The sequence below is a fragment of the Penicillium subrubescens genome, assembly GCF_028828155.1.
Source record: "Penicillium subrubescens strain IBT 31985 chromosome Unknown utg000001l_segment0_segment0, whole genome shotgun sequence".
NCBI lineage: Eukaryota > Fungi > Ascomycota > Eurotiomycetes > Eurotiales > Aspergillaceae > Penicillium > Penicillium subrubescens.
In genome coordinates, this window is record NW_026643151.1 from 2268647 (window position 1) to 2296158 (window position 27512).

Consider the following 27512-nt stretch of genomic DNA (forward strand, 5'->3'; position numbering starts at 1 on the left):
TCCTTCCAGCCCTTCTCTCAATTATGCCTTCAACAACCATTGAATCCGGCTTTCATCTCGCAGACAACAAAGGCTACATGCTTGGCCGAAGCCACAACGCGGCCTGTCGCCTCAATCTCCAATTCTTCCTTTGGAAAGAGTCCCTCCAATTCAACATCCACCCTTCTATCCCCATTGCCTCCAGTCCTGTTATCGCAGATGTGGGCACGGGAACCGCAATCTGGCTCCTCGACGTCGCCCGCGAGTTTCCCACTGCTATTCTCGATGGCTACGACATTGATCTCTCGAACACTCCGCCCACTCAATGGCTCCCTAGATACCTCACTCTTCTCCACTGGAACGTCTTCGACCCCGTACCAGAACACCTGGTCGGGAAATACGACATCGTCCACCTCCGCCTCCTGATCCTCGTCGTGCAGAACAGTGATCCAGTCCCCATCATCCAAAAAGTAGCCCGCCTGCTCAAACCGGGCGGATACATCCAGTGGGACGACCTCGATTACCCAGACACCCATGTTAGAAAGGCAGATCCCACGCTTGCAACGCCGGCGTTTGACCGTCTGCGCCAGTTCGTCTACTCGAGTGGACGTCATGACTGGGTGTTGAATTTACCGGTGCTGCTGGCACAGAATGGATTTGCCGAGCCTCAACTGGAGCATTTTCAGGACCGCGTCGACCTTGGTACGGCAAATGGAGGGCAGCATTTGGCGACGATGGACGAGTTTGTACTGTCCTTGGAGAAAAAGGATATGGTGGATGATGCGGAGAATATCCGACAACTGCTAAGGGATGTTGCGGTGGAGGCAGTGCATGGTGTGGCCTTGTCAATGCCGCGGGTCGTGGTTATTGCGCGAAAGTTGTAGGAGCCTGCCAGCTTGACAGTGCTTTTATTTCTTTGAAACAGTGTCATATATTGCATATACATGTACTGTAGGTATACACTGGGCCAGACCCCCCAAGCTGACTAAACTCCCTGAATCAAACAAGCTTACCTAACATCACCTGACATCATCCGCCGCCCTGATGACCGAATCCCGCAATCTTCCTTCCCAATCGATCGTTCTCTTCTACAATCCAATTACCAAATCCTCCTCTTTTCCGTCCTCCTCAAGATATAAAGAAACCATTTCCCAGGTTTCTTCCTTTTTTAAATTCGCCCACCATTTCTTTCATCTTCAACCGCCTCTTCGGCTCCTTCGCCGGCCCTTCACCCGCCGCCATGTCCGCCGCCAAGACCAAGGCTCAGAACCTCATTAATGAGAACGGCGTTGTCGTCTTCTCCAAGTCTTATTGCCCCTACTGCAAGTCTAGCAAGGATTTGTTGAACAAGTTGGGTGCTAAGTTTGAGGTGTTGGAGCTTGATCAGATTGGTGAGTTTTGTTATTGTTACTATTTGCTTTTAAGTTTTGCGGTTATTTTTTGTGTTGGTTTCGGGGAAGGAGAGGGGAATCTTTTGCGCTTTGCGCGGGGAATGATGGGGGAGGGGTTGAGGGATTTCCACCAAATGCCGATGATGCTACCCTGCATGTACCCTGTACTTCTCGATCTTGGCTGGGCACATCTTGTTATATGTTCTTGATATTGTTATGACAAGATACTAACCTCCTTCTTCCTGATTTCTAGATGACGGTTCTGCCATCCAGACTGCTCTCCAGGAGATCTCCAACCAGCGCACCGTGCCCAACATCTTCATCAACCAGAAGCACATCGGTGGTAACTCCGACCTCCAGGCTATTTCTGGCCAGCTCCCTCAGCTGCTGAAGGATGCTGGTGCCCTGTAAAGAGGCCAGGACACGATGTTTCTAGAATATGATATGCGCGAGGGATAACTAGTTCTGTCTTTGTACGCGACTATGGAACTGGAACTGCGCATGCGATCTTTTGATAGATAATTTTGCATTTACGTTCATGCACTTGGAGTTTGTTGTAGAGCCGAGTTAGGAGTTGAGAACCTCCACTTTTCCACGTAATCTTGAGTAGATAGAGTACAGGTGGGAAACTAGTAAAAACAGGATTGAAAGCTTAAAGGCAAAACCAGCCTCTGGATATACAAATACAGGAATATGCCAATCTCACCTCACACCTCATACAACCCGCTGCACAACAGTGCCCACCGGCCTCTCCACAATCGCCATCAACCCATCCACAATACTCTGCCTGGCCCCCTCACTCGAAACAGTCTTTCCAGCCAAATAATTTAACCACACAAGCCGACTCACCCGCTCATCAACAACCCGACCCATCCAACGCATCGGCTTCGTCGGCTCCGGCTGGAACAACGCATCCATCGTCCCCTGCGCACCACGCAACAACACCAAAGTCTGACCCTTAGGCACATTCTTCCGCTGACCCCCACCAAACACAGCCTTGAAATCATTCATCGCGGTCCCAAACTCCGCGTCCTGGAACTCGCCCGGCGCTGCGGCTCCAGGGAGAGGCTTCTTCTGTTGCGCGCGCGCCGTGATACCACGGACCCAGCCGTCGCGCAGGTGCATGAAATCCGTGTTACGGGTTGGAACGATGCGGAAAGCGGTGCGGATGCCGTTGTCCTTGATCAGGGCTGTCCAGGCCGCGTCGCCGCGTTCGGCGTCCAGCAGGAGGTCCTTGAGTTGTTGGCGCTCTGGCGGGACGAGTGATGTTGCGGCGTCGACACCGACGCCTGAGACGGCGGTTATGTCGTTGGTTGGGGGTGGATGGCTGTGTTGATGAGGCGGCGTTGGAGCTCGGTGATGTCGGATTTGGCGACGTAGAGACCCACGACGTAGACTTGGATTGAGAGGAAGGAGACAGTTCGGATGCCAAGGCCGAGGAGCTGGTATTCGTCGCCGTCGGAGGTGGATAGCTCATCGCCCGTTTGCTTGTTGTCGATTTCAGAAGCAGCGGGCAGTCGAATTGTCGTCGGGAAGTAGGGGATCGTGCTGGTTCCAGTGGCAACTTGGTCCACGTTGTCCTGGCCGTGCAGTGGGATTACGGATGGTCCACCTGTGCTGGGGAATCCGGGTGGCCCATCCATCTTCATCGATCGACTTGATGTTTGCTCGAACTTGTTCTGCTCTGTTCCAGATGCCTTGTCTTTACTAGTGTCCAGCGCATCCAGCCCGAAGACATCCATCTTGATGACGCCGTACATGGCAGCACCGCAGACGACCATTCCAGCGGCGGAGAGGGCAATTGAGCGCTTGGACTTGGCAAAGTCCTGCTCGCTCTTTGCGCGTCCCGCCGCGCGCAGTGGGTTGTTGGCAGCATTGTGGAGAGAGTGTGTCGTGGAGAAGGACCTGGCCGTGCTATTGCATTGACCCAGGCGTTGCCGGGCAAGGCACTGGTAGGCACGCCAGGGATTTGCTCGAAGATGAGTAGACATGGTGGTGGGATTGTGTTTGGGGAGGTGTATAGAAAGCGGCTGCTGTCGGAATTGGGGTTGACTTGGGAGTGTGGGGATTCACGTGATATGGTCTGATCTATAACCTATCTGCGAACGGACGGATGAAGTGGGGATTTCGCGAATAAGTCTTATTCCTCGGATATATAAGAATGGTTTATTCGAAAAAATGATTCGAGGGAAGATCGCCGATTTCAGTACAATTTACATGGTGAAAGACATAACGTGGAGTGTCTGTTGAGGTGCGGATCATTATAAGGATTCGGTGGGAGAATACGTGCATACCTTAAAATCGATTTCTTTACGTCGTTCTATCAGACTTTGAGCAATTTCGCTAGAGCTTTTGCTAGTTACTATGTCACAAATATGGCGTATGGAACGGCTTGCATACGGCCTCAGATGGTTGCAGCATTGATGCATTGGCGGATTGTCAAGTAGTTTAAGAGCTTTCATAGGCACAGGCATGTCAGATTATCGGGTATGACTCTCAGTGTATTTGGAAATCTCCAACTGTCTCCCTTTCCCTACTACCCAAAACTACGCATAGAGAACAAGCCCACTCTCTGATATAGAGAGGACTATCCCAGAAATGCAAAGAAAAAGGACAGCTAGTCCTACCTCGATAATTGACAAACGATTTCTCGAGTAGATACCAACTCCAAGTGGAAGAAGAAAAGGATATTTTCATTTTTCATTCATCGCAATGCACCTGGTGTCAGAAACATTGATCCTGAGAATGGTATGTTGGATCCTCCCTTTTCTGTGGGAGTTCCTTCAATACACCCGCGCCGTTAAACCGTCATTGCAATATGAACCTAAACCCGCACACACAAGACACCGCTTAAGCCGACTTGGCCTTGCGAGCCTCACGACCCTTAGCCTTGCGGGCGAGGATCTCCTCACGATCCTTGTCGAGCTTGAGCTTGCTGATAACGACGTTGGAGGGGTGGATGGGGATGGGGACGGATTGGCCGTTGGTCTTCTCGCGGACAACACGCTGTAGAAAAAAAAGAAGGGGTTAGTTCCCAATTTCCGGATGAATTCGGTAGATGGTGAAAAGTTTGACAAAAGTACCTCGACGTGGACGCAGAACTTGAGACGGTAGACGGTGGTGATGCGGCCCTCACGGCCCTTGTTGGAGCCGTTGACGATGGTAACCTCGTCGTCCTTGCGGATGGGGATGGAGCGGACCTGTTGGGAACACTGTGTTAGTTTTTGCGTGTCCCTGATTCCTGCTGCTGGTGCCTGTATCGTCCGATTTTCGTCTCCCCTCTCCCCAAAAACCGGATTCGTGCCAGACCCAGATTGAATGCGATTTCGATTTGATTTTCAACGTACACCGTACTTGGCGCGGAGCTCAGCGGACAGAGGGGCGCTCATGAGGATGCGGCGCTCCGAGGAGGGGGCCTGGAAGTAAGCCTTGCGGCTCTTGGAGCGAGAAGAAGCCAGGGCTGCAGAGGTTTCGTCAGTAACTTGTATATACATTGAAGAGATCGAGAGTTCGGGCGGAAATTGCAAATGGATCAAGGCGAGGGATTGAGGATAGGCTGGGCGAGTGAGAGTACGCACCGGTGTTGCGGACAGCCATCTTGACGGAGCGACCTGGGTTGTCGTGAATGGCTTCGAGTGCACGGGTTGTCGTTGGTCGGGGAAGAAGGTCACTTGTGTGAGGGTGAAAATTGAACGCGGGTGGGTTGTGCGTCACATGACACGCCGCTTATTAGGTAGGGCTCGGGTGACATTCGATTGGTTGAGAGGGATGACTAGGGAGTCCACTGAACCCAGCGCTATTCCCGTTTAGGGTGACCAACTGTATGTACGGGACTCGAGGTACAGTACTCCGTACAGGGACTGGCAATATTGATCATAAGTATGATAAGTCGGCGATAAATGAAGATACATCGGATATATTAACCATCTCTAGAAAAAATTTTATTGCTTGATACTAATCCCTATTCTCCGATTTTTGTCTAGTACTGAAGAGACAATTCAGTGGAATATCGAGAAAGAATGGACTTTGGCAATGTATTCAAAATGCATCTAGGGGCTTAATTGAGACTATACTATTTGACTAAGTCAATTGTATCATTTGTCATTTGCACACTGTAATTCAGCCCGTTTTAAATAGTCCATCAACGATATACCAGATCTCAACGAACAACAACCTGGAAAGAACCACCGCCAACCACCCCAAAAGTAGCCGTATCATCAGCATAAGTCAACCCCTTCGTCACCCGATCTCCATTAATAGTAATAGACGGCTTCTTTGCCGCAGTGACATACGGCAACGTCAAAGTACCCTTCGTACCCTTCGGAACTGAAAACTTCAAAGTATACCTATCCTCCTTCTTCACCCAAGAAGCCTGGAACTTACCAAGCGAGGTAACAAACCCAGCCTCAGCATGCTCTAAATCCGCAAACTGCGGCGCAATACTCCATGTCTGACCCAAGCGCGAAGTCACCGAAAGACCAACAATGTAATTGGTCAATGCGGAAGTTGGTCCGGAAGACCAACCATGGGCGTGCGAGACATAGGATGTATCGTAGTTGTACCCACGACTTCCTCTGTATCCGAAAGTTCCATTTGCAAGATATCCTTCGATGACGGTACTCTCAGTACCATTGGGGTTGTTAATGTACCATCCCCAGCTGCGACGGATGAGATCCAGTGCGCGGGCGGGCTTGTGGACCTCGAAGTGGCTTTGGATTTCAAAGGAGGAGATGAATGAGACGACGTTCTCAGGTAGCTCGGGTGCGACGGCGCCAATGGGTGTCCAGTTTTTGAGAAGTTTGTCCGAAATTCCGGCTGCGCGGTCTGAGTCGACAACGCCAAACAGGATGGCCATGCTGTTGGCATCTTGGGGGTGGAGGGTGGTGTCGGTGGCGTTGTCTTTGAAAGCGCCGTAGGATTCATCCCAGCAGTAGGTGTTGATGGCGGTTCTGAGGGACTCGGCTCGTGAGGTCCAGGTGCTGGAGAGATTGGTGGTGTCACCAACCCATGTGGCTAGAGATGCTCCGGTCTGCAGTGTGCGGTAGAGGCTGTATGGCGTGTTTTGTTAATAAATAAGACCAGGTTGTCAAGACGGGAGTTGAAACATACATCATTTGAGCCTCTGTGTTGTTGTATCCCTGCTGCCACCGGGCCCAGTCACGGATGCCAGTGACATCCAAAAGACCACTGGAATATGTCACTTTCCCATAGATGTAATTCATAGCGGCAAGGTAGCCATTCCAGTTCTGTTCCAGGAAAGCCGTATCATTTGTGTACAGAACGTAGTTGTAAGTACCAATCATGGACCACATGTGGTAGGTATCCGAACCCTTCTGACTGAGTGGAGGCCCAGATTCAGCAAAGGCGCCCGTGGAAGCCTGTCTTGTATATCAATAAAAGTTGAACCCAGTACCCAAGTTTTGGACAAATTACCTGAGTGTTGTACATAATCTGCAAAGCGTTCTTCACACTATCCAAATCTCCTAAACTGACAAATGCCGATGGCACCGCAATGCCCATATCACCAGGCCAAACGGCCCGGTCTCGCTTAGCACCGTCAACGATGATAGTATCACCAGGTCCGAGGGTTCCATTGTTCAGCCAGCCAGACTTGAGTCCGCTGGTGATACGCCCGGTATTCACGGGGACCTCGTTGGTTTGCAATGTATAAGCGCCACTGTACCAGATTCGGTTCAGGAGCTCATCACTGCAATGGAAGTATCCCTGGTAGGCACGTAGATTGGACCATGTAGGCTGGAAGTCTAATTCCACAGTGATATCCTTCAAGCTCACATTTGTAGAGCTATTGGTGACAAGGAAAATCGTCAGGTACCGGAAGCCACCACGGAGGAATCGGTCGGGCATATCGTAAGTGTGTTCTCCCGACGATGAGAAATTAGCGTATAAGGCGCCATCATGCCATAGGCTATTAGACGAGTCGGACCATTCTCCGATCCAATTTTTGGCTTCGGTGAATGCAAGACCCAATGCTCCACTGCCCGTGGAAGTGTAGTCTAGATGGACAATACCACCTACTTCCTTGCCAAAGTCAAAGACCACGAGCGATCCATTCCCGTGCAGAGTGGCTGTCTGGGGCTTGGCAGAATTGGTGATGGCATTGGATTTTAGTTCGGAGAGCGTTGATGCTGGTCGGACTGTTCGCGACGTCGGCGCGTAGATGTTTTTATCCCATACACCGCTGAAGGCGCTCTTGGTTGGTCCTGAACATGTTGTATTCCGCCAACAAGACTCTGCTTCACTTAGAGAAAGTAGAGAGCAGAAGCTCACAAGAAAGCCAGACCAATGGATCCGTACCATTTTCCTGTAAGTTTTCAGAGAAATGACTTTTTCTTGGCCTTTGGTTTTGGGGCAAAAGTGGATCTAGTCCCCCAATATGGGGACTACATATAGTAACTCGAACACCGGCGGGGCTATGGAGTGTTCCGCAGTAGAATGTCAATTCTCGGTCAGGAATACCACGAGGTAACAAGAGAATACACCTGCAGCAATTTACCAAATAGAGGAGGTAAGACATTAGACCCCCTGATTGGTGGAACAATCTGCATACAATAATATTGCACTTTACCAGGATCAAGGCAAAGATCGGCATAACAAGCACTCGTGTGGCTTGAATGGCATCGTCATTCTCATACAAATTGCCGAATTGGCAAATCTCACCCTATTCCGGCTACTACTTTCCCCGCAAAGGCTTTCCTCCGCAATTATCTGTTCCTTTTAGCGCACCGGTACAGGCCTCAGAGGGTCTCAAGGGGTAGCATAGCGAGCTCGGCGCAAATGTCACCGAGCGGTAATCCTGCAGGGGATCAGATCCTCGCTTTGACTTATGGAGATCGGTTATAAAGTGCTAAATCCACACTGAGCACTTGAACGCAGACAAACCTTTTCACCATGCGCTTGCTGGATTTTTATTCCGTCGTGCTCCCCTTGGGGCTTGCACTGACTAGTGCTGCCAATGCGGTTGTGGTCAAAAGTGGCCAAAATACCTGCATCGTCAAGGCCAATGGCCATCAAAAAGACGATGTCCCCAATATCCTCAAAGCATTCAAAGAATGTGGTCACGGCGGCACAGTCATCTTCCCAGAAGACCAATCCTACTGGATCGCAACTCGTCTCAATCCCGTTATCAACGACGTGGTAATTGAATGGCGGGGAAAATGGACTGTTAGTAAATCCAACTTGTACGTGTTTCTGGTTAGGATCAATATACTAACCGCATATAGTTCTCCGATGACCTGGATTACTGGCGTAACAACTCTTACCCAATTGCTTTCCAGAACCACCATGCTGGGTTCGTCATCACGGGACACAACATCAAGATTGATGGGTATGGCACCGGTGGGATTGATGGGAATGGTAACGTGTGGTATACTGCTGAACAGGGAACTACACTACCTGGACGGCCAATGCCTTTTGTGTTCTGGAATGTGTCCGATGTCAGCGTGGACAATTTCTACGTCAAGGATCCCCAGCTGTGGAGCTTGAATATCATGAATGGTACCAACATGCGCTTCAACAATATTTACTGCAATGCCACTGCAGTTAACGCGCCCTACGGCAAGAACTGGGTGCAGAATACGGATGGATTTGGTACGTACTGTTCTCCACTAGGTATTTTTATTTTTGATGTTCGTGAACTGACAACTCTTCTTCCAGATACCATGGACGTAAACAACGTCGAATTAACCAACTTCGTCTACCAAGGCGGCGATGACTGCATCGCCATCAAGCCACGCTCCTACAACGTCAACATCCACAATGTGACCTGTCGCGGCGGCAACGGAATAGCCATCGGCAGTCTAGGCCAATACCTCGAAGACTCCAGCGTGTCCAACATCAAAATCGACACTGTCAAAATCATCCGGTACAACGAGGATATGCACAACAGCGCTTACATCAAAACCTGGGTCGGCGCACTAGTCCCACAAAGCTCCTACGAAAGCGCCGGTCAGCCCCGCGGCGCAGGCTGGGGCAGTGTAACCAACGTGTTATTCTCGAACTTCGACATTCAAGGCGCGAACTCGGGACCTGCAATTACGCAGGATAATGGGAATAATGGCTCGTTGTCCGGAACGAGTCTGATGAGTATTTCGAATGTGGCGTTTGTGAATTTTACGGGGACGATTGATACGAGTAAGAGTACGACTGCGTCGGTGTCGTGTTCGAAAGCCCATCCGTGTTATAATATTGATTTTGATAATGTGGTATTGTATCCGGTTAATTCGACGACGGCTGGGACGGGCACGTGCAAGTATACGGCGGATGGGGGGGTTCATGGGTTGAGTGGCTGTTGATATGTGTGACCTATTGCATAGATGGATAATCGGATGGTGTATGTCTCCACTTTGTACTTACCAGGGCCTACATCTATGGAGCCTCTTGTAATTCACAGGCATCTCGAAGCAGCCGTGTGGGAAACTTGAAGCTGGGTGGGGACACATACCAAAGTGGAGGCGTACAAAGCTAATTCTCAAAGGTTTGCCCAGTTAATTTGAAACTCACTGAGTTTTTGAACTGATCCTTGAAGACCATTGAAGACCTTTCTATTCAGTGAGATATCGAGGTTAGGACTGATAATCGCTTCCTGCATGACATAGCCGCATGAGCGCTTCGAGAATTAACGGTCCGAGAGAATGGCGAAGTTGGCCCATTCTTCTCCCTTGCAGAACTCCAGCACCAAATTTGAAATACAGTGGTCTTGTGGCAGAAGCGCTGGTCTCGACAGGTCTATTACTGTCGCACTGAATACTATGATACCCGTCTTTGAACCACCCCCGCCTTTATTCGGACCTCCGTCGACGGAGCTCCCCAAGCCGCCAGTACTACATACTGCTGGTTGGAGATTCACCGCGAATTCTCAAACTGTTCCCAGTCAAATGCCGGTAGTGCGAGGCTGCTGTATCAACAGTGAAAACGACAGGGCAGAGAGAGAAAAATTGCGTCCCATCGACCGATGCTTAAAGCATCCCCCTTTGCCAGTAGACGCCATCGACCTCTTGAAAGCAGGCGATGGCCACAATTCTCAGGTGTCCACAGCCCGACTTCTAGACTTTGAGTCAACATCAGACTTGCTTCCTCAGAAAGGCACGATACTTGTTGCAAAAATATACGACCCACTTTACTTGGACGATGAGGAAGGGCATCTCAATCAATTCCTGTGCGTGGATAAATACTACACTCATAAGGCTAATGCATACATAGCCCTCAATGAACTATACTGTTAGAGATACTACGGGTCATACTCCTTGAGTCTATCTGTGGACTCACTGCAAAATCGGACTGTTCGAATGATTTTGGTCGAGCATATCGAAGGTATTACAATGGCAGATGCTAGACCGAGGGATTTTCCCTAATCAGTTCGGCAAAGCATTTTGAAGTCGATCGTGGACCTTGAAAGCCGGATCTATGAAAAGGACATCTGGCTCATCGATCTTGAATCGCGAAATATTATCATCACAAGTTCTCCAGGTAGCGACAGACCTAGTATCGTGTTTATTGATTTCGCCCATGCTCTTTTCAATCGCAGACGAGATGATCCGGCTGCGTTAGAGTTGAATTATTTCCTAGGAGAATACATTTCTCCTGTCCTTCAGTGGAAAGAAGCTAGAGACAGGAAATTCATTTTCAGAGTGGATTGATTGGGATTGGCATCCCTGGCTCGAAGTCGAGTTTGCGCATACTGTCTCGAGCTTCAAGCCAGGCACCCGCCCCCCTTTAGCTATTTCTACCCCCAATATCAGGCAAGAGGGGGGCGGCTGTAGTACTGCCCTAAATATAATGCTACTCAGTCTGAAATCCAGTATGTAGATTGTCGAGGATCTCCAAGTGAACCCACATCCATCGCAGCCCCACATTCCCACATGGAGAAGCTTGTCCCTGTTGCAACGATATAATATCCCCAATGAATCCCCGCAATAGAAGTAAAAAGTACCAATTCAATATCAGCTAACAAGAATCACTTCCCAACCTATAGTAAAAATGTCCGAAACAGTCCGTCCAGCATTCTCCGGCCGCGAGCGTCCCCTCCTCAGCTACGGGATCCCCTTCCCCACCGCCGCCGCACACCACGTCACCGAGACCTTCAATGCCTCGCGAGTCTACGTGATTTGTTCGGGATCACTAGCACGAAACACAGATGCTCTAGACCGATTGACCGCGGCGCTGGGTGTGGGGAAGGTCGTCGGTCGTCGGATTGGCATGCAGAGTCATACGCTGTGGTCGGAGGTATTGGAGATTGTGGAGGAGGCGAGGAATGTAAAGGCGGATTTACTGTTGACCCTGGGAGCGGGCAGTTTGACGGATGGGGCGAAGATAATTGCTTTTGTTCGTATATTCTTCTTTTTCGTTGGTATTCTATTCCATACTGTACTAATCTCTACTTTTCCAGGCCCTCGCTAACCAAGTCCACACCCCCTCCGACCTCGCATCCCTCGCCGAAGGACCCAACAAACGACCTCAAATCAACCCACCCACCATCCCCATAATCTCCGTGCCAACTTCCCTCTCCGCGGGTGAATACTCTAATTTCGCCGGCGGTACAGAGGATAACTCCCGCCGCAAATATAGCTTCCAAGCACCACTTCGCGGACCCCAACTCATCATCCTCGACCCCGAACTAGTCGAGACTACGCCAGACTCGATCTGGTTGAGTACGGGCATTCGCGCAGTGGATCACTGCGTGGAGACGCTTTGCGCTATTGTGGGCGTGACGCCAGCATCGGATGAACTTGCGGAACATGCGCTGGGACTGTTGGTTCCAGGCTTGTTGAGATGTAAGAAGGATCGGGGGGATCGAGAGGCGCATTTACAGTGTCAATTGGGATCGGTGGATGCGATGGCTGCTTGTACAAGTGGTTCGGTGGAATTGGGGGCTAGTCATGGGATTGGGCATCAGGTATGTTCTCTTTCTACATTGCATTAAAGGGAGATGGCTAATAACCCGTTCTAGCTTGGTCCATTGGGCGTTGGCCACGGCGAAACAAGTTGCATCTTACTCCCCGCCGTGTGCAAGTTCAACGCAAAGCACAACGCCAATCGCGAGCGACAAGCGCGAGTGCGCGAGTTCCTCATCCGCGATCCCGTTGTGGTCGAGGTTCTACGCTCTCATTCGATTAACACTGAAAACTCGGATTTGGGCGATATCCTGGACGCAGTGATTCGCGAGTTGGGCATGCCGCGGTCTCTGGGAGATGTGGGGGTGGGTCGTGATAAACTCGATGCCCTGGCAGAGCACAGTCTCCATGACCGATGGTGCCAGACGAATCCAGTCCCACTAAAAGAGAAGGAGCAGGTCTTGGAGATTCTGGAGATGGTGGTTTAAGATGGGATTATTAATCTCAATGGCGCAATTGATCCCCGAGAGTGAAAGCGAAAAGACGAGACATCGGGTAAATCCGAGCTCGATTGATAAGCAAAACGTAGCCCCGCGACAACCCCCACACGAGACATTCCTACAGCAGATGTGACAATCGGATCTATCCGAGGAATCAAACAATTTAACAATAATCCTCCTTGCCCTTCTGTCTCTCATTCCTGGATGATTTCTATTCTACAGTATATACAAAAACCATGTCTTCCCAAAACATCCTCCTCTTCGGCGCCACAGGCGCCATTGGCACCTTCATCCTAAACGCAATCCTCGCCCAACGCTCCCAATTCGGCCGCATTGCCATCTTCACCTCTCAGCGCACTGCAGAGACCAAGGGGGAACACCTCAAGAAGCAAGGCGTGGAGGTAATCATCGGTGATCTTGAAGATGAAAATGCCGTTAAGACTGCTTATGAAGGTATGTATATACACCTACCCTCCCACTCTCTTCTATACTCCCTTCATACACAACAACAAAACTAACATCAACCAGGAATAACAACCGTCATCTCGGCCCTAGGCCGCAACACCCTCGCCCACCAAATCCCCCTAATCCGCCTCGCCGCCGCCAGTCCATCCGTGAAATGGTTCTTCCCATCCGAATACGGCACAGACATCGCCTACAGTCCCGCCTCGATCCACGAAAAGCCCCACCAACAGAAACTCAGAGTGCGCGCTGTCCTGGAGAATGAAATCTCCCGCCATGATTTGGATTACTCGTATGTTGTTACGGGTCCATTCGCCGAGATGTATTTGCATTTCTCGCCTGGTTTGGAGGAGGCTGGTGGGTGGGATGTTAAGACCAGAAGGGCGGTGCTTTTGGGAGCGCGGGGGAGGAGAGGGTTAGTTTGACGACGATGGGGGAGTGAGTTTTATCATCCTTTTCTTCGGGGTTTTTATTCTTTACAGGGTGTTTCGTTCTTTTGGATCTGTTTGGCTAATGTGGGCATTCTACTTCTACTTTATAACAGTGTGGGTACATTCGTCGTATCTACTCTCCTCCACGCAACCCCGAAAACACGCAATCGCCCACTCTGCGTCAATTCATTCACGACCAGCCAAGCTGAGATCCAGGCTCTATTTGAGCGCCACGTGCCAGGACCCTGGGATGTCTCGTATACATCGCTGGAGCGCCTGCGCGAGTTGGAAGATGAGGCGTGGGGTGCTGGGAATCCTTTGGCGACGTTGGTGACACTCCGACGCATCTGGACCGAAGGTGGTACGCTCTATGAGAAGAGAGCGAACGGCTTGATTGGGGAGCCGAAGACAACGTCCCTGGAGGAGATTATTGCTAGGGAAGTTCGTGGGTCTAGTAGCTTATAATTTTCCGTGGCCAGTACCAGTGTAGAAAGGCAAAGAGCTATGGAGCCATGATCATGATCATGATTGACTATCAATAAATCCAGATCAGATCATATTATCGCCACTCGCATCTATACACAAGCGCATGGGTCCAATCGAACGTTGACTGTGGTCGGTTTTCGTGGTAATTTCGTACGGACATGGCACGGGAACATAGGAGGAATAGGCCATCATTGGGTGGGAATTAACAAAACATTTCACGTCTTTACTAGCATCGGATTCACATGGCCCAAGGGGAATGATTAACAAACATGATAAAAAACAACCGGGATGGGCAGACAAGGGGAGGGGTTGCCACGGATATAAAACAAAAAGCCGGAACTCTACTGGAAGAACTTGCGGACCCGCTCTTGGCTTTCCGGGCTAACACCAGCCAGAATAGACTCGCCGTTCAGGTTGGTCGCCGCCACCAGTTGCTTGGCCGCCTGCGCAACGCGGGCAGCAGTCTGGCCTTGCAGAGTGCCAGCATCGAGGGCTTGCACAATGAAGCCGAAGACCCGGTCAGCCTTGGCGATGACGGCAGGGTTTTGCCTAGATAGGTGATTAGCTCGATGTTCAATATCAATGGACAGTGAAGAAAGGGGTACATACTGGTCAACCAACTGGACAATGAACGAGTAAGCATAAGGTGCGGCCTCCTCATCATAAGTGATGGGGAGTGTCTCAATCCAGTTGTTCACAATCTCCTGTGGGTTCTGCACCTTGGAGGCGTTGAAGTGCAGGATCTTCGCAATACTGGCCGAGGCGTTCTCAGTAGCAAAGACGTGCTCCTCGGTGCGGTTCTGCGGGTGTTGAGTCACCTGGAACAGGCTGGGGATGCTGGCAGCAACAAAGTCGGCCCAGGCAGCGCCACCCTTTTGCGCGGCGACACCGACACCGTAAGCGGCAGCTTGACGGTTGGCAGCGTTCTCGTCCTGCAGACCGGAGGCCAGAGGCTGCATGATGTGGTCCTTGAAGGTCCAAGATTCGGCGGAGCAGAACTCCAACACATCATCCATGATGCACAGGGCCCACTGGCGCTGAGTGGGGTCCGGGCTGGTGATGAAGTTATCGTAGAACTGCATCAGCTGTTGCCAGGCGGGGAGGAAAGTGGTGCCTTGGTTCTTGAAGATAGTGTGGAAGGCCTTGTTCATGTCGCTGAGCAGGTTCTGGTCATCCTCAACGGCATACTCGTAGTCGAGGTTCTCCTCATCGCCCTCCTCGAGCTCGGCCTGCTCCTCCAACCGCTGCTTCACACGCATTTGGTAGTCCTCGAGCGTGGACTTGGCGGAATCGATGAAAGCCTGCATGTGCTGCGGGGTCAGGCTGTTGGGGCCGACAACCTCAACAGACTCGTAGAAGCACTGGTACATCTCGGCGAGAGTATCGACAGTGGGCTCGGCGCTGAGCACCTCGATGATCTTCTCGGCCACCTTATTCCACATCTCGGCAAATCCGGGAGAGTTGCCACCGTGGGCCTTCTTGTAGGAGTTGAGCAGCTGGGGAACCAGCTTAGCGGCGGACACGCGGACGGGGTCGTGGAAGAAGAAGGCAAGACCGGGAACGGCAATAGTCTCCATAGTCTGCAGGACGTAAGGCTCAAAGGCCTCCTCCAGAATCTGAGCATAGATGGTGATCAACTCGATGGCAGTGTTCTTGTCCTCGAGAGCACTGGTCTTGATACCAATGACCTTGCCCTTGAGGGGGACCAGCTCCCAGCCCTCATCCTGCTCGACCTGCTCAATCTGATCCTCATCATCCAGCAGCTGGATATCGGCCTTAGCGGCAGCCACGGTCAGCAGAGGAGGCATGACACCGGGCAGGTAAGGGACAAAGTCGCGGCCCAACACACGGCACATGCGGCCCCAGCAGTGAAGCAGGTACTGCGATTGAGGATCATCGGCGTCGACGATGTTTTGCTGGATGTGACCCAGAATCTGAACCAAGTTCAGAGCATCCTGTCCCATCTTCTCCTTGCCAACAGCCAAAGCGATCAAAGTGGCACACTCCATGGCCTTAGCACGAAGCAGCCGGTACTCCTTGCCCTGTTCCTCCTTAAGGACGTTGAGCAGCAGGGGCATAAGGGTGTCGTAGTATTGGCCGAAGGCTGTCTCGGCAGAGTCGGCAATGGTAGCAATGGTCGACAGTGCCTGCTCCTGAAGATAGCGCTTAGGGCTGCGCAGAAGCTCCAAAAGGCGGCTCAGAAGGTCGCCAAGGTAGGGCTCGAGAATGCTGCGCTCAGCCTCCTCGCAGAAGTTGACCAAAGCGGCAGCGGCGTGAGACTGGACACGGGGCTCGGTGGAGCTGAGGACGGGGATAATGTTGTTCAGAACAATGCCGTGGTACTTCTCCTGCATGATACCGGCAAAGTCGGTACTCATTTGACCGAGAGCATTGCAGCCTGCATAGCGGACACGAGGGTGGGAATCACGCAGAGCAGGGACAACCAGAGCAAGAACCTGATCGAGCTCGTTGGTCATCAGGTCGCGGCAGCCCTCCGAGATGGCAGAAATGGCCATCAGAGCGGCGTGGCGATCGCGCCAAGCAGTGGAAGACATCATGCGAGGGATCCAAGAGAAGGCAGGCTGGAGGATGGCTTGGCCACCGAGCTTGTTGGCCAGGCGGTCCATACATTGCTCACCGGCAATGTGGTTAAGGTCGCTCTCTTCGGGCTCGAGCTATAGAAACGTTAGCAGCTTGATACTTGTCGGTTAGTGAAAAATAAATACTCACATCCTCGGAGGCGTTCCACTCCTCAGCATCATCGTCATCAACACCGACATCAGTCATCAGGCTCAGGCATTGGGTGACCATCTCCTGCGCAAAGTTGGCCTCCTTCTTACACATGTTGGGTGCGTAGTCGGCGAAAGTGGCCATCAACTCCAGCGCATTCTGGCGGACCTGGTCACTGAGCTCCTTGTCGGCAATGACGCTAATGCTGAACTTGACCAAGTCACTGAACGAGCCCTTGAACATCCGGGGGCTGATTTCGGCCAACTCGATGAGAGCCAAGAACGCTGACGAAAGCTCCTCGCTCTCGCTGGACTCTTTGAGGGGAGGAAGGATGTTCAGAAGAGCGGGCATGAGGGAGAAGAACTTGGTCTGGGACTTCTTGTTGATAGAGCGGAACATGGAGGCGAAGGCCTCCATAGCGGCAATGCGCACCTGGAAAGGAAGAACTCAGTTAGACGGCACGAGGCATGAGATGATCAGGTAAGTGTCGAGCATACCGAGATATTGTCATCCTCGAAGCCCTTGGTGAAGACAGCGAGGACAGCTTCTTCGTGCTGCTTCTCAATAATGCCGGGGGTAGTTGTGAAAATGCGGAACGCAGTCTCGCGGAGACCGGAGTCGCCAGACTGACTGGCCTGGAAAAGAACACCAAGCAGCTCGGGCCATTGATCGCCTATTATATCCCAAAGGTATCATCTCGTTAGAACCGGAATTATCTTCATTTGGGTTTCAAGGGCGAAAGGGGATTTTTCTTAGGTTGAATTGCATACCGTTGTCGGTGTACTGACGGGCCACCTCGGCCACAGCGTCTCCGATCTTCTTGCGCACATCAGTGACAGCCTCGGTGGTCAGGGAGGTCACCAGCTTCTCGCGGATCGCAACACGCTGCTCATTGGGCAGGCTCAAGAAGACCTCCTTGACATCACCGGAGATGGGGTCCTTGCGGGTCTTGGTAGAAATTCTTCGGAAGAGCACAGCAGAGAAAGCACGAGTCTGTTGGTAAATGAAATCCCGAGTCAGCGCATGTTCCATGATTCATCTGCAGCAGGTATTTAATCGTGAGGGATCAGTCGTGTGCGTCGAGCATTCACCCACACACACACACGACGATTTCCCCTCCTCCCTAGGTAGACAGTGGCACTCACTAATGTGTCCTCGGCTCCGGCAATCTGCTCAGCCAGGCCCATCAACAGGATATCTGGCTTGCTCTGCACCCAATCATTGTTCAGCTGCTCTTCGGCCTGGGATCGGACGGCGTTGTCGGGGGTGCTGAGAGCGCGCAGCAGCTGGGACAGCGCGGTGTGGACCTCCTGGGGCAGCAGGGACATGGTGGGTGTGTCTGTTCCCAAGATCCAACAGACAAAAACGACCCAATTTGTTGGAACCCTCGAGGCGGGATATTTAGCGGGGAGGGGCTGTAGGGAGGGGTGGTTTTGAAGGTGAGGAGGGGAGGAGTTTTGTTTTTGGTGGGGCGGGAAGGAAGGGAAAAAAAAGATTGATGATTACGGAGTCGGGGGGCAATCGATATGCGATAGGCGCTGGGAACCCAGTTCAGCGGATCAACTTTGGGGAAGGCAGTAGGAATGACTGGAGAAAATGAAAGAATGAAATTAGGGGGAGACGAGAGAGGAGAATTCAAGGCCAAGTGAATAGGAAGATGCTCTCATACAGTACTGACTAGTCATACCAGAGCCAAGGGCTTACCACTACTTACTGTTGATGCCCGGGTGCCATACAGTTTGTGTTGGTTGCCAGGGGCCCTCAGCTGCCTAACAGCCGCGGTGGATTATCACCTACTCTACAACACTACAACACGCTCATTTCAGTCTATCTCGATCGGGTCATCTTGATAGGATCAATACCCTAATATGATTCATCCGCGACCCCGATTTTGGGGGATCAAATTATCAATCAATGTGTATGTTAATCCTCGGTGTTTTACCGCTTATTTCCTTTGTTATACAGTGGGGTTCCATAAGCTTGAGACCCCGACAAATATTCCAAATCATCATAACACTCACCAGGTAAACAGTATCGGTGCTATCAAGGAACATGATTAGACAGACATTTAGAAAGAGCTTCCAAATGGGAATGTTTCAAGCATGTCTGGCTAGTCCCTTTTCTCTAGTTGCTAGACTCGGACTTTTGATCTGCCACTATAGCATCCCTATGAAAACAAGTATTTGCATTGAAGGCTAAACTACTGGCCGCAACTGGTCATGACGAGAACAGCGGTATCTGGACGCGACACGGAATATCGATAATTAGAAGGTAGGGGGTATGCACTCTTGGGGTAAAGAAAACATCGAGGGTGGCCAAAATGAGCAAAAAGCATGGTAGAGGGGGATCGAGATTATGTGACAAGGATGAGGGGAGGTATGAGACCGTAAAGAACAAGGGAGCGATGATGTCTAGAAACAGAAAAAACAATGCTAGTCTTTTTTAACGACCGCTGGGGCGGCTGAGGATGAATACACCCGCGATCACCGCCGCCAGAGTGACAATGGCTCCTGGCAGGAGGAGCTCGTTAGGAACGCCAGTGATGAACTGCTCCTCGGGACCGTGGTGGGCAGGGAAGGCCTGGCGGGGCTTGCTCAACAAAGGCTCCTCTGATGGAACCTCTGTGACCACACTCTTGGGCTCCTCGATGACGGGGGTGGCAGGCTTGGCGGGTTGCGGGTCGAGGGTGGCAGGAATGGGAGGCTGGGCCGGGTCGTGAACAAAGAGATCAACCTTATCACGGTGGGCGCGACGGGCCAAGTCAATGGCATCCAGCATGTCCTGATCGGTGGTGATCGAGACCGTGTCACCCTCATTGTCCATGTAGCTCAGGGCATAACCCGTGTTGCTGAGTCGGCCCTCCTCCACAACGGCCTCGCCGCCCACGGCCTCAATCTCTGTGCCAAGCTTAGCAGTCACCTGAGCGACCAGATCGGAAACGCCAGAGGAGCTGAGGACGTTCACACGGTGCACCCTACCACTGGGAGCCTTGAACTTGAAAGGGAACGGCACATTCTCGGCATGGTGGTGCTGGTGATGCTGAGAAGCCACTTCGGAGTGCTCTTCACCACCGTGGTGGGAAGCAGACTCGTTCGGCAAGACGCTGTTATCGTACTGTGAGCGAGCCAGATCGGGGCTCATGACGGAGCGGTGTGGCGTGTGAGGGGCCGGCTGGCTTCCAGAGACCATAGAATCGGACTCGTGATCCATAGACAGCCAGAACTTGTTCCAGGCCGGACCCTCGTCGTCCTGAGTGGACATAGTGTTGATCTGCATCCCGTAATAAGCTTCATGTCTACACACAGGGCATCTCTTGCAAAAACAAAGGAGTACTTACCTGTTCAAGGGTGGCATAGGTGAGCTTCAGCACATCCACCATGCCGACGATCTCGCCGCCCTCGTTCATGACGGGGAGGTTGAGGTAGTGGCCATCTATTCCAATTGTTAGTAAATTGCATCCCCAGACTATCCTCAGTGGAGCTCAGGGATAACCTACCGTGCATCTTGCGGAGCGCGGCCTGGATGCTCATATCGGAGGGAGCGAAATCCGGGTGGGGAGTCATAACGCGAACCACGCTGCAAGTGGCAGGGTCCAGACCGGGGGCAATGACACGGAGAACGATATCCTTGCTGGTGAAGATACCGGTGATGGAGCCTTGGTCCTGCACAAGCAAGGCAGTGGTGTGATGTTCCTTCATCAATGCCGCGGCATCCTTGACCGTGGTACGGACAGAGACAGTCACCGGGGGCATGCCATCCAGGACAGTCTCAAGAGTCGGGCCGGACATCTTGGATCGCAACGCCTCGACGTACTGAATGACCTGCTGGGGCTGGCTCGAGCCCAGCTCAGTCTGAACACCCTCCAACGCATCGTACAGCTTGCGCGACGAACTATAAGCACGCTCCAGCTTCTCCATCGCATCGTAGAAACACTTGGTAATATCCAAAATACCCGAAATATCCTGGTTCTCATCCATAACCGGCAAATGTCTGAAGCCCTTGCGAACCATCAGGTCAAGCGCATCGGTAGCGCTTGTGTCAGTCCGCGCACACGGGGGTTCTTGGTCATGATCTCGGCCACGGTCACCTCGCGCGCCTTGTGGCCAGCGCCAACCACGCGGAAAGCCAAATCCTTTGCGGTGAAAATACCAGCAATGCGCTCATCATCATCGGTAACCAAGACGCAATCCTCCCGCTTCGCGGCCATCAACTGGGCGGCCTCGGCAATGCTAAGGGTGGGCTTGATCTGGAGAGCCTGGCTGGGCTTCAAGGCGAGCACGGTGCCCGGCGGGGCTTTGCGGGCATTTCTCGCCTTGGTCGGGTTGTGCCTCTTCTTGTTGAGGTCGGCCTCCATCTTACGGCGAATTGCCTATGTAAATCAAACCAGGGGCGTTAGCCGGCAAACCGAGTGGGAGATGGGCGGTTAAAATGTGAGGATCATATCAAGCTATACAGCTTCCGCAAGTACACACCTCATCACGCTTCGACTGGTTTTGTCGCTGTCTGCTACTAGCGGCGCTCATGGTGCCACTTCCGACGTCGCTTGACGGAGTGTGGGTGGTGGATGCAGCGGATGATTCTGGACGGTCTGACCGGGGTCGGGGGATGTGGGAAGAACTCGAGCTCTCGAAGTCGGGCAGCCTTCCTCTCCCAATTGTCTTATTGGGTGTTCCCCTAAAAGTACCTGTATGCGACATAGTCAAGCCAGGGAGGGGAAAGAACACAACAAAAATAGAGACGAAGGGGAAGGACGAGAGTGGAGCAAACAAGCAAGAATGAGAAACAGGTATGAGCAAAGAAAGGAACAACAGCAAGGGAGTCTCAAACAGTTCGAGGGGAGGGAAATGGGCAGTCAATGGATGATCCGAACAGGGGTGTTTGGGCTGTTTGGGCTGTTTGGCGGTGTTTTCACGCTAAGTTCAACTATCGCCCGCTTGGGGCGGGTGTAAACACGCGGCTTATGTAATTGGCTGGGATGAACGGTACGATCCGGGCGCTAGTCTACTTTGGGGTTGGAATGTGGTCCGTGACTGTACCACGTGATGATCAGATCATTTTGGAGTCCGATTGATTGCCTTACCGCCTTACAGCCTTGTCGCCCGGTTACTCAGGCCCATTAACTCTATCAGGCACCCAGGTGTCCACACCCGTGACTGGGTCTCGCTTAAGGGCTTAGGGCTTCCCACAACACAACCACCCCATCCATTCTGGCAGAGCGTCTGTGTGAGCGAGCTTCGACAACCCACTCCCGACAAGACACCCGTACGTCTCCCTCCCCCTCTTTCCTCCTTTCCATCCCAGATCGACTCTCTGACTTTCCACAGAGCAATCCGTCAAAATGGTCAAGAAGCGGGCGAACAAGTAAGACTTGATCCCTCCTCCATCTATCCGCGAATCCAGTCTCCCATCCGACATGAATCTCCGCAATGACGCCGACGAATTCGATACCACGCCACAAATTTCCCGAGTTGAACGAAAATGAAAGACAATTTGGAAGAACCAACCTACGCGCATTGACGGACGAATCAACCTCGAATGGAGACTGGATATCGTGAATTGCACAACTGCGATGGAACATGGGCACTAATGGAATTTCTTTAGCGGTCGTAACAAGAATGGCCGCGGCCACGTCAAGCCCGTGCGCTGCTCCAACTGCGCTCGCTGCACCCCCAAGGACAAGGCCATCAAGCGCTTCACCATCCGCAACATGGTCGAGTCTGCTGCCATCCGTACGTGATCCTCTCGACGTGATATTTCATTCCATTCGCACCATCCAAGGAGGAGGATTCTGGACCGGCTCGAGTCGATGAAAGACCTTGAAGGTCTCTATTCGATATGAACCAGACTGAACCCGCCTGCTCATTCACTATCTACGCCTCTCGATGAACAATTCACTAATATAATTTCTTTCGACCTACAGGTGATATCTCCGATGCCTCCGTCTTCGCCGAGTACTCTGTCCCCAAGATGTACCTGAAGCTCCAGTACTGCGTCTCTTGCGCTATCCACGGAAAGATTGTTCGGTATGACGCCTTACACCCACATATCTCCGCCCCCTCGCTCGTCATCCATCTCGTACTAACTCCCCATCTACAGTGTCCGTTCCCGTGTTGGCCGCCGCAACCGTGCTCCTCCCCCACGGATTCGCTACAACAAGGATGGCAAGAAGCTGAACCCCCCTCAGGCCGCCAAGGCTATGTAAAGGAGAGGAACGCCATTCAAACCAGCAAAATAAAAATGGAACTAGTCTGAAATGAATCTTTTTATTTTGTTTTCCTTTCCCGCTGTGGTGCTCTTGAACGACGGATATCTGGTGGCATTCCAGCTCGACAAGCTAATGCTGCAACGAAAATGGAGGAACCGGCATTAGGGTGTTCGACAAAGATACTCGGTTCTGGGGATGGGAGGTGCGCATATATAGAAGGCGATTAAGGGATTCCTTCTTCTTTTCGCCTCTTTTTATGTGCTTTCTATTTCGCGTTTCGTTGTGTCATGTGCCCCCCCTTCGAATGTATGAGTGCCAAATCACGATGGCATGTGCATGACTGGAGGCAAGGATTGGTCTGCTTTATTGCAGACTAGAAAAATATCAAAAACTTATCAAAAAGGCATTTGCGCGTACCAGTAGAAACGGTGTTCATTTAACTCGCAGAGGCATAACGTCGTCATAGGGTATATGCTATGCTATGTACGGAGTACAATCATGGATAAAGATAGCCCTTCTCGAAATAATTCCCGTACATATCCACCATCCCGCTGCGCATCTTCGACGTCGGATTCCTCACAATTTTAATCTCCCCCTTCCAATGCCCTTCAACAAACTGCGCCATCGAAATCTGCGGTGTCGTCGCGGCCGGTACGCTCGATATCCCCGTGCCATTAGTACTCCGCCGTCCTCTCTCTCGACGCACGACCTGCTCATACTCAGCCTTCTTAGCACGACGGAAGGCAGCAAGTTCCGCCACAAGATCAATTTCTTTCACGGTCGTGGGCTGCGACCCTTTCGCAACCGGTCGAGATGGGCTAGGTGTACTGCGTACCGCAGATGTAACACTTCTCTGCGAGATACGGCGACTCGGCATAGGCGATTCCGCGCCAGAGTATGTAGAAGTATCATCATCCGAGGGCATGAGGGAAACCTTCTCATTGAGTACGGCCATTGGGAAGTATTTGCCCGGATCATTCTCGGGAATACCGCATTCCATATCATCGAAGAAGCTAAAGTCATCTGCAGCTGCTGCCCAAAGAGCCTCCGAGTCACGGTCACCGGTGCTCGAGTTTTGGACACCTGGTTTCCATGTAGTAAGCCGGTTTGTGCTATCGGTGGGTGTGACTTCGAGTACTATTCGGCGTAGGCCGAAGAGTGTTCGAGAACGTTGTTGTTCGGCTTGCATGCGTGCTTGACCGGGTGGTAGGGAATAATCCGATCCGGCTTGGAGGGTTGCGAGTAGAGCTTCGTTGGAACAAGCAGTGATGAATCGAGTCAGGGCGTAGAGAATCTTAGAATTGGGTGGTATATGCGAGGGAACATCTGTTAAGACCAGTGTCTCTAGATGGGGAATATGGGACGGGTGTAAGTAGGGGAATCGGCTTTCTTTCCCACCTCGGAGGGGGAGGGATTGATTGCGTGGACGTTTCGCTAGCAGCTCCTGGATTCTCTGGGCACGGGGATCATCAATCGATTTTGGAGAGCTGCATCTTGGGATTGATCCCATGGTGCCGTCATCCAGAACAGAGAGGTTTGAGATCGATTGTAGGGTGCCTTCATCATTTTGCTGGTATGATTGTGAGGGTGATGGGCTGTTGAAGACAGTGGAGTTGCTGTCGTGACTTCGATCAAGTACAACTTCCGGTGCGAATGCAGATCCACGTCTAACTGAGGGAAGAGGCTCATCCTCATATGGATTCAACGACCACGGGACTGGAGTCGTGACCGTCGAACCCTTTGACTCCGATACCGACGTGTCTGCAAGCTCAAAAACTGGAATATTCTCTCCTGGTAGCTCATGAATCTCCTGTGATGCATCCAGCTCAGCTTCACGTCGTATCTCGCTGCTGGAAGGAAGCTCCGGAAGGTATTCGCCTTTTGGTGCCAAGTCTTTCGCTGGAGGCTCGGCAGTGACAACAGCATGGTGAGCTCGAAAGTAGGTGAGCGTTTCCCCGGCGATATTGCCTAGAATAGGTACCAGCTTTTCGGCTCCAGGATATATTCCATTTCTGGAGGCTGTTTTATGAATGACGTCTGCGGTGTTCACGGTGCCGACATCGAGAGCATGGAGACGAGATGAAGCCAAGAGGCCAGCCACACCTTCTACTGTAATTGGATTGTTGGCGATATAGAGGTGGGTGATCCCCGTATACGGTATATCCTCGATCCAGGGGTGATATGAGCCAGGTTGGGCGAGAAGCTTGAGGTATCGCTCGTCCAGGTCTGGAGATTTCAGGAATTCAGATTGGCGGTTATCACGAGCTGCTGGAGGAGCACGGTCTGGTGAAGTACCAGTGCGTCTTGTACTTGGCTCGGCTGTTTGGTCTCGTGGTTTAAACGATGCTTGCAGTAGAGAACGGACTGCCATATCGGTGAGCATGTTATTCCGAACATCCAGAAAACGAGTCCTAGTTCCAATCGCGTTGGCAAGGAACTCTGCATCAGCATCCTTTAATCCAATGCCACGCAATTTCAACACTTGAAGATGTTCAAGCTGAGACAGGGAAGACAGGACGATCTGATCTCGAGCCGACCTGGTATACGAGAGATCCAGGTATGTCAACCGAGGAAAGCGAAGTATAGTCTCCGCCAGACCAGCCGAAGTCGTATTTGGCTCATGATCCGCTAACAATAGGCGGACATTATATTCACTTGACCTTGGATGGTTCTTCAAAGCAACCATCGCATTATGATCAAAGAAGGGTAACCTCGAGACCATTAAACATTGCAGGCAGGGCAAGTACTCCAGAATATCTCTCAGCCAGCCCGGTCGGGGGCCACCGTAGATCTCTGATAATGCCGGAGGTAAGTGAAGCGTGTGGGTTAATGCCCGTACTTCTCGCCTGGCATACTTGAGAGTTCTCCGAAACCGGGTCAGGGCCACTAGTATCTTCGGTCAGCGCGAGATCAGGTAGGCATGGGATATTACGGTCCTACCATATACTGCGTCATTCTCTGTACCGAAATGTGAGGCCGGGTCACCCCATAAGAAAGGCATAAACAGATCGTGCCATCGACGGCAGACCAACGAGGCGGCACATAGATCGCTAGAGGGGATGTAATGGGCGATGATGGCCCATGCATCACGGTCCGTTGCGGACTTGTATGACGGCGGGATCAAATCCATCGTCTTTTGGAGGTGTGGAGCTCAACCATGGGAGAAGCTGAGTAGCATCTCTTTAATATCAGCTGTGTTTCTTCGGGAAGCCTTGATGCTGTTGGATAGTGTTGCTCGTGTGAGGTGTCAAGACACAGCCACGTAGCACCACCTTACAAGGCTGTGAACTACGCCCGATCTTTTCGGTCTTGGCTCGTGTTGGTACCAATTCCTTCGACTCTGTTTACAATGTTGCCACATGGTATGCAGACTTTCAAGGGTATCCATCATCTCGAAGTTTATATAATTGGTCATTGTCATTTACAAAAGGAAGATCCAACTGCTTTCGAACTCTATTGTTTTCTAAGAATAATGCTGTTGTTCAAATGTTGACTCCGGGACTATGATGTCATTGCTAGTACCCCTCATAACTATGGACATGATCGATTTGTAGATGTCGGGTTCATCCAAGACGTGATTTGGCTTCTGCTAGCTGTGCAGGTACCAAAAGTTGTCAACTTTGGAGACAGTACTGTTTACCATGAATGGGTACATCTTAGCTTATCATCACTATATAGTTCTGACAGTATAAAGCTGCAGAGTGTATAACGAGCGTAATATATTGCCGGAGCATCTCGCCGTAAAACCAACCCCATGAGTTTCAGCAACCCTAAGGACAAACGAAGGACCCCAGAGAGGAAGTTCAGCTAAGGTCTCAATCCCACTCCAGACAGACTCCAAATCAAAAATAGGAGAAGACCTTATCCTCTCGAAAGTCCAACCGAAACAGCTTTCGTCCATCCCCAGCTAGTCCGTCTGATATACAACTCAACCTTCCAACGAAATCCAGACCTACAAACAGATACAGAAAAACATATGATTAACACAATAGCGCCTAAAGTAATGAAAAATAAACTGGAGTACCATCTCTAAACCCCCCAAATCAAGAAGGCACATACAATCACGTGACACACAGACACACAACCCTCACTCAAATTCACCTTTCCCCAGCCATGTAGCTCAGATACCATTATTTCTCGCTTCCGTTCATCCAATCGCCTTCGTGGTCTAGTTGGTCATGACGTCGGTCTCATATGGATCTTATGACGACCCTGCTTCAAACAGGGTGGTAATCCGAAGGTCTCCAGTTCGAACCTGGACGAGGGCAAAGGTTGATCTTTTTGCATGTTTTTCTGCTTGAATTGCTTGCTTGGGTTGATACTTTGGCCATGGTGGGGTCAATTGATTATTTTTATGGATGGCCAAATGGAAATGTTGAGATATCTGTGGTGTTGCTTGGAGAATAGTACTAAGCAGGAGTCGATGGGGGAGGGTTGAGAAGATGGACTGGTGCTTTGGTTTGCTAGGGCATGAGATA

General features: G+C 51.5%; 13 protein-coding genes across 13 annotated transcripts; 6 read left to right on the forward strand and 7 right to left on the reverse strand.

Annotated features, from left to right (window-relative positions):
* Positions 1–23: 23 nt before the first annotated feature.
* On the forward strand, positions 24–863 carry N7473_000757 (uncharacterized protein; the record flags this gene model as incomplete). Its single annotated transcript, XM_057146697.1, has 1 exon — positions 24–863. One exon carries the CDS (start codon positions 24–26, stop codon positions 861–863), a length of 840 nt encoding a protein of 279 aa, XP_057014583.1.
* A 356-nt stretch (positions 864–1219) lies between these two features.
* On the forward strand, positions 1220–1921 carry N7473_000758 (glutaredoxin; the record flags this gene model as incomplete). Its single annotated transcript, XM_057146698.1, has 2 exons — positions 1220–1370; positions 1624–1921. The coding sequence occupies 2 exons, from the start codon at positions 1220–1222 to the stop codon at positions 1779–1781; spliced, it is 309 nt and encodes a 102-aa protein (XP_057014584.1). The 3' UTR covers positions 1782–1921.
* A 163-nt stretch (positions 1922–2084) lies between these two features.
* On the reverse strand, positions 2085–3361 carry N7473_000759 (chalcone isomerase domain-containing protein; the record flags this gene model as incomplete). Its single annotated transcript, XM_057146699.1, has 2 exons — positions 2085–2659; positions 2716–3361. The coding sequence occupies 2 exons, from the start codon at positions 3359–3361 to the stop codon at positions 2085–2087; spliced, it is 1221 nt and encodes a 406-aa protein (XP_057014585.1).
* An 859-nt stretch (positions 3362–4220) lies between these two features.
* On the reverse strand, positions 4221–4967 carry N7473_000760 (60S ribosomal protein uL24; the record flags this gene model as incomplete). Its single annotated transcript, XM_057146700.1, has 4 exons — positions 4221–4376; positions 4454–4570; positions 4718–4830; positions 4949–4967. 4 exons carry the CDS (start codon positions 4965–4967, stop codon positions 4221–4223), a joined length of 405 nt encoding a protein of 134 aa, XP_057014586.1.
* Positions 4968–5529: 562 nt separating this feature from the next.
* Positions 5530–7688, reverse strand: N7473_000761 (putative alpha-L-rhamnosidase B; the record flags this gene model as incomplete). The annotated part of the gene is made up of 3 exons (XM_057146701.1): positions 5530–6418; positions 6480–6748; positions 6804–7688. 3 exons carry the CDS (start codon positions 7686–7688, stop codon positions 5530–5532), a joined length of 2043 nt encoding a protein of 680 aa, XP_057014587.1.
* Positions 7689–8279: 591 nt separating this feature from the next.
* On the forward strand, positions 8280–9682 carry N7473_000762 (putative extracellular exo-polygalacturonase; the record flags this gene model as incomplete). The annotated part of the gene is made up of 3 exons (XM_057146702.1): positions 8280–8552; positions 8612–8978; positions 9045–9682. 3 exons carry the CDS (start codon positions 8280–8282, stop codon positions 9680–9682), a joined length of 1278 nt encoding a protein of 425 aa, XP_057014588.1.
* Positions 9683–11363: 1681 nt separating this feature from the next.
* N7473_000763 (iron-containing alcohol dehydrogenase) lies at positions 11364–12708 on the forward strand (the record flags this gene model as incomplete). Its single annotated transcript, XM_057146703.1, has 3 exons — positions 11364–11711; positions 11776–12282; positions 12337–12708. Coding segments are annotated over 3 exons (1227 nt in total), but the record flags the coding sequence as incomplete, so codon positions are not given.
* Positions 12709–12956: 248 nt separating this feature from the next.
* Positions 12957–14078, forward strand: N7473_000764 (uncharacterized protein; the record flags this gene model as incomplete). Its single annotated transcript, XM_057146704.1, has 3 exons — positions 12957–13173; positions 13249–13601; positions 13665–14078. The coding sequence occupies 3 exons, from the start codon at positions 12957–12959 to the stop codon at positions 14076–14078; spliced, it is 984 nt and encodes a 327-aa protein (XP_057014590.1).
* Positions 14079–14440: 362 nt separating this feature from the next.
* On the reverse strand, positions 14441–18157 carry N7473_000765 (nuclear import receptor PSE1; the record flags this gene model as incomplete). Its single annotated transcript, XM_057146705.1, has 6 exons — positions 14441–14648; positions 14709–16774; positions 16830–17261; positions 17327–17502; positions 17600–17822; positions 17975–18157. The coding sequence occupies 6 exons, from the start codon at positions 18155–18157 to the stop codon at positions 14441–14443; spliced, it is 3288 nt and encodes a 1095-aa protein (XP_057014591.1).
* Positions 18158–19271: 1114 nt separating this feature from the next.
* N7473_000766 (CBS and PB1 domain protein) lies at positions 19272–20839 on the reverse strand (the record flags this gene model as incomplete). The annotated part of the gene is made up of 3 exons (XM_057146706.1): positions 19272–20099; positions 20167–20261; positions 20326–20839. 3 exons carry the CDS (start codon positions 20837–20839, stop codon positions 19272–19274), a joined length of 1437 nt encoding a protein of 478 aa, XP_057014592.1.
* N7473_000767 (uncharacterized protein) lies at positions 20839–21352 on the reverse strand (the record flags this gene model as incomplete). Its single annotated transcript, XM_057146707.1, has 2 exons — positions 20839–21198; positions 21302–21352. 2 exons carry the CDS (start codon positions 21350–21352, stop codon positions 20839–20841), a joined length of 411 nt encoding a protein of 136 aa, XP_057014593.1.
* A 452-nt stretch (positions 21353–21804) lies between these two features.
* N7473_000768 (40S ribosomal eS26 domain-containing protein) lies at positions 21805–23031 on the forward strand (the record flags this gene model as incomplete). Its single annotated transcript, XM_057146708.1, has 6 exons — positions 21805–21811; positions 21999–22091; positions 22154–22190; positions 22431–22558; positions 22750–22852; positions 22926–23031. 6 exons carry the CDS (start codon positions 21805–21807, stop codon positions 23029–23031), a joined length of 474 nt encoding a protein of 157 aa, XP_057014594.1.
* A 499-nt stretch (positions 23032–23530) lies between these two features.
* On the reverse strand, positions 23531–26164 carry N7473_000769 (F-box protein; the record flags this gene model as incomplete). The annotated part of the gene is made up of 2 exons (XM_057146709.1): positions 23531–25920; positions 25975–26164. 2 exons carry the CDS (start codon positions 26162–26164, stop codon positions 23531–23533), a joined length of 2580 nt encoding a protein of 859 aa, XP_057014595.1.
* Positions 26165–27512: the final 1348 nt, after the last annotated feature.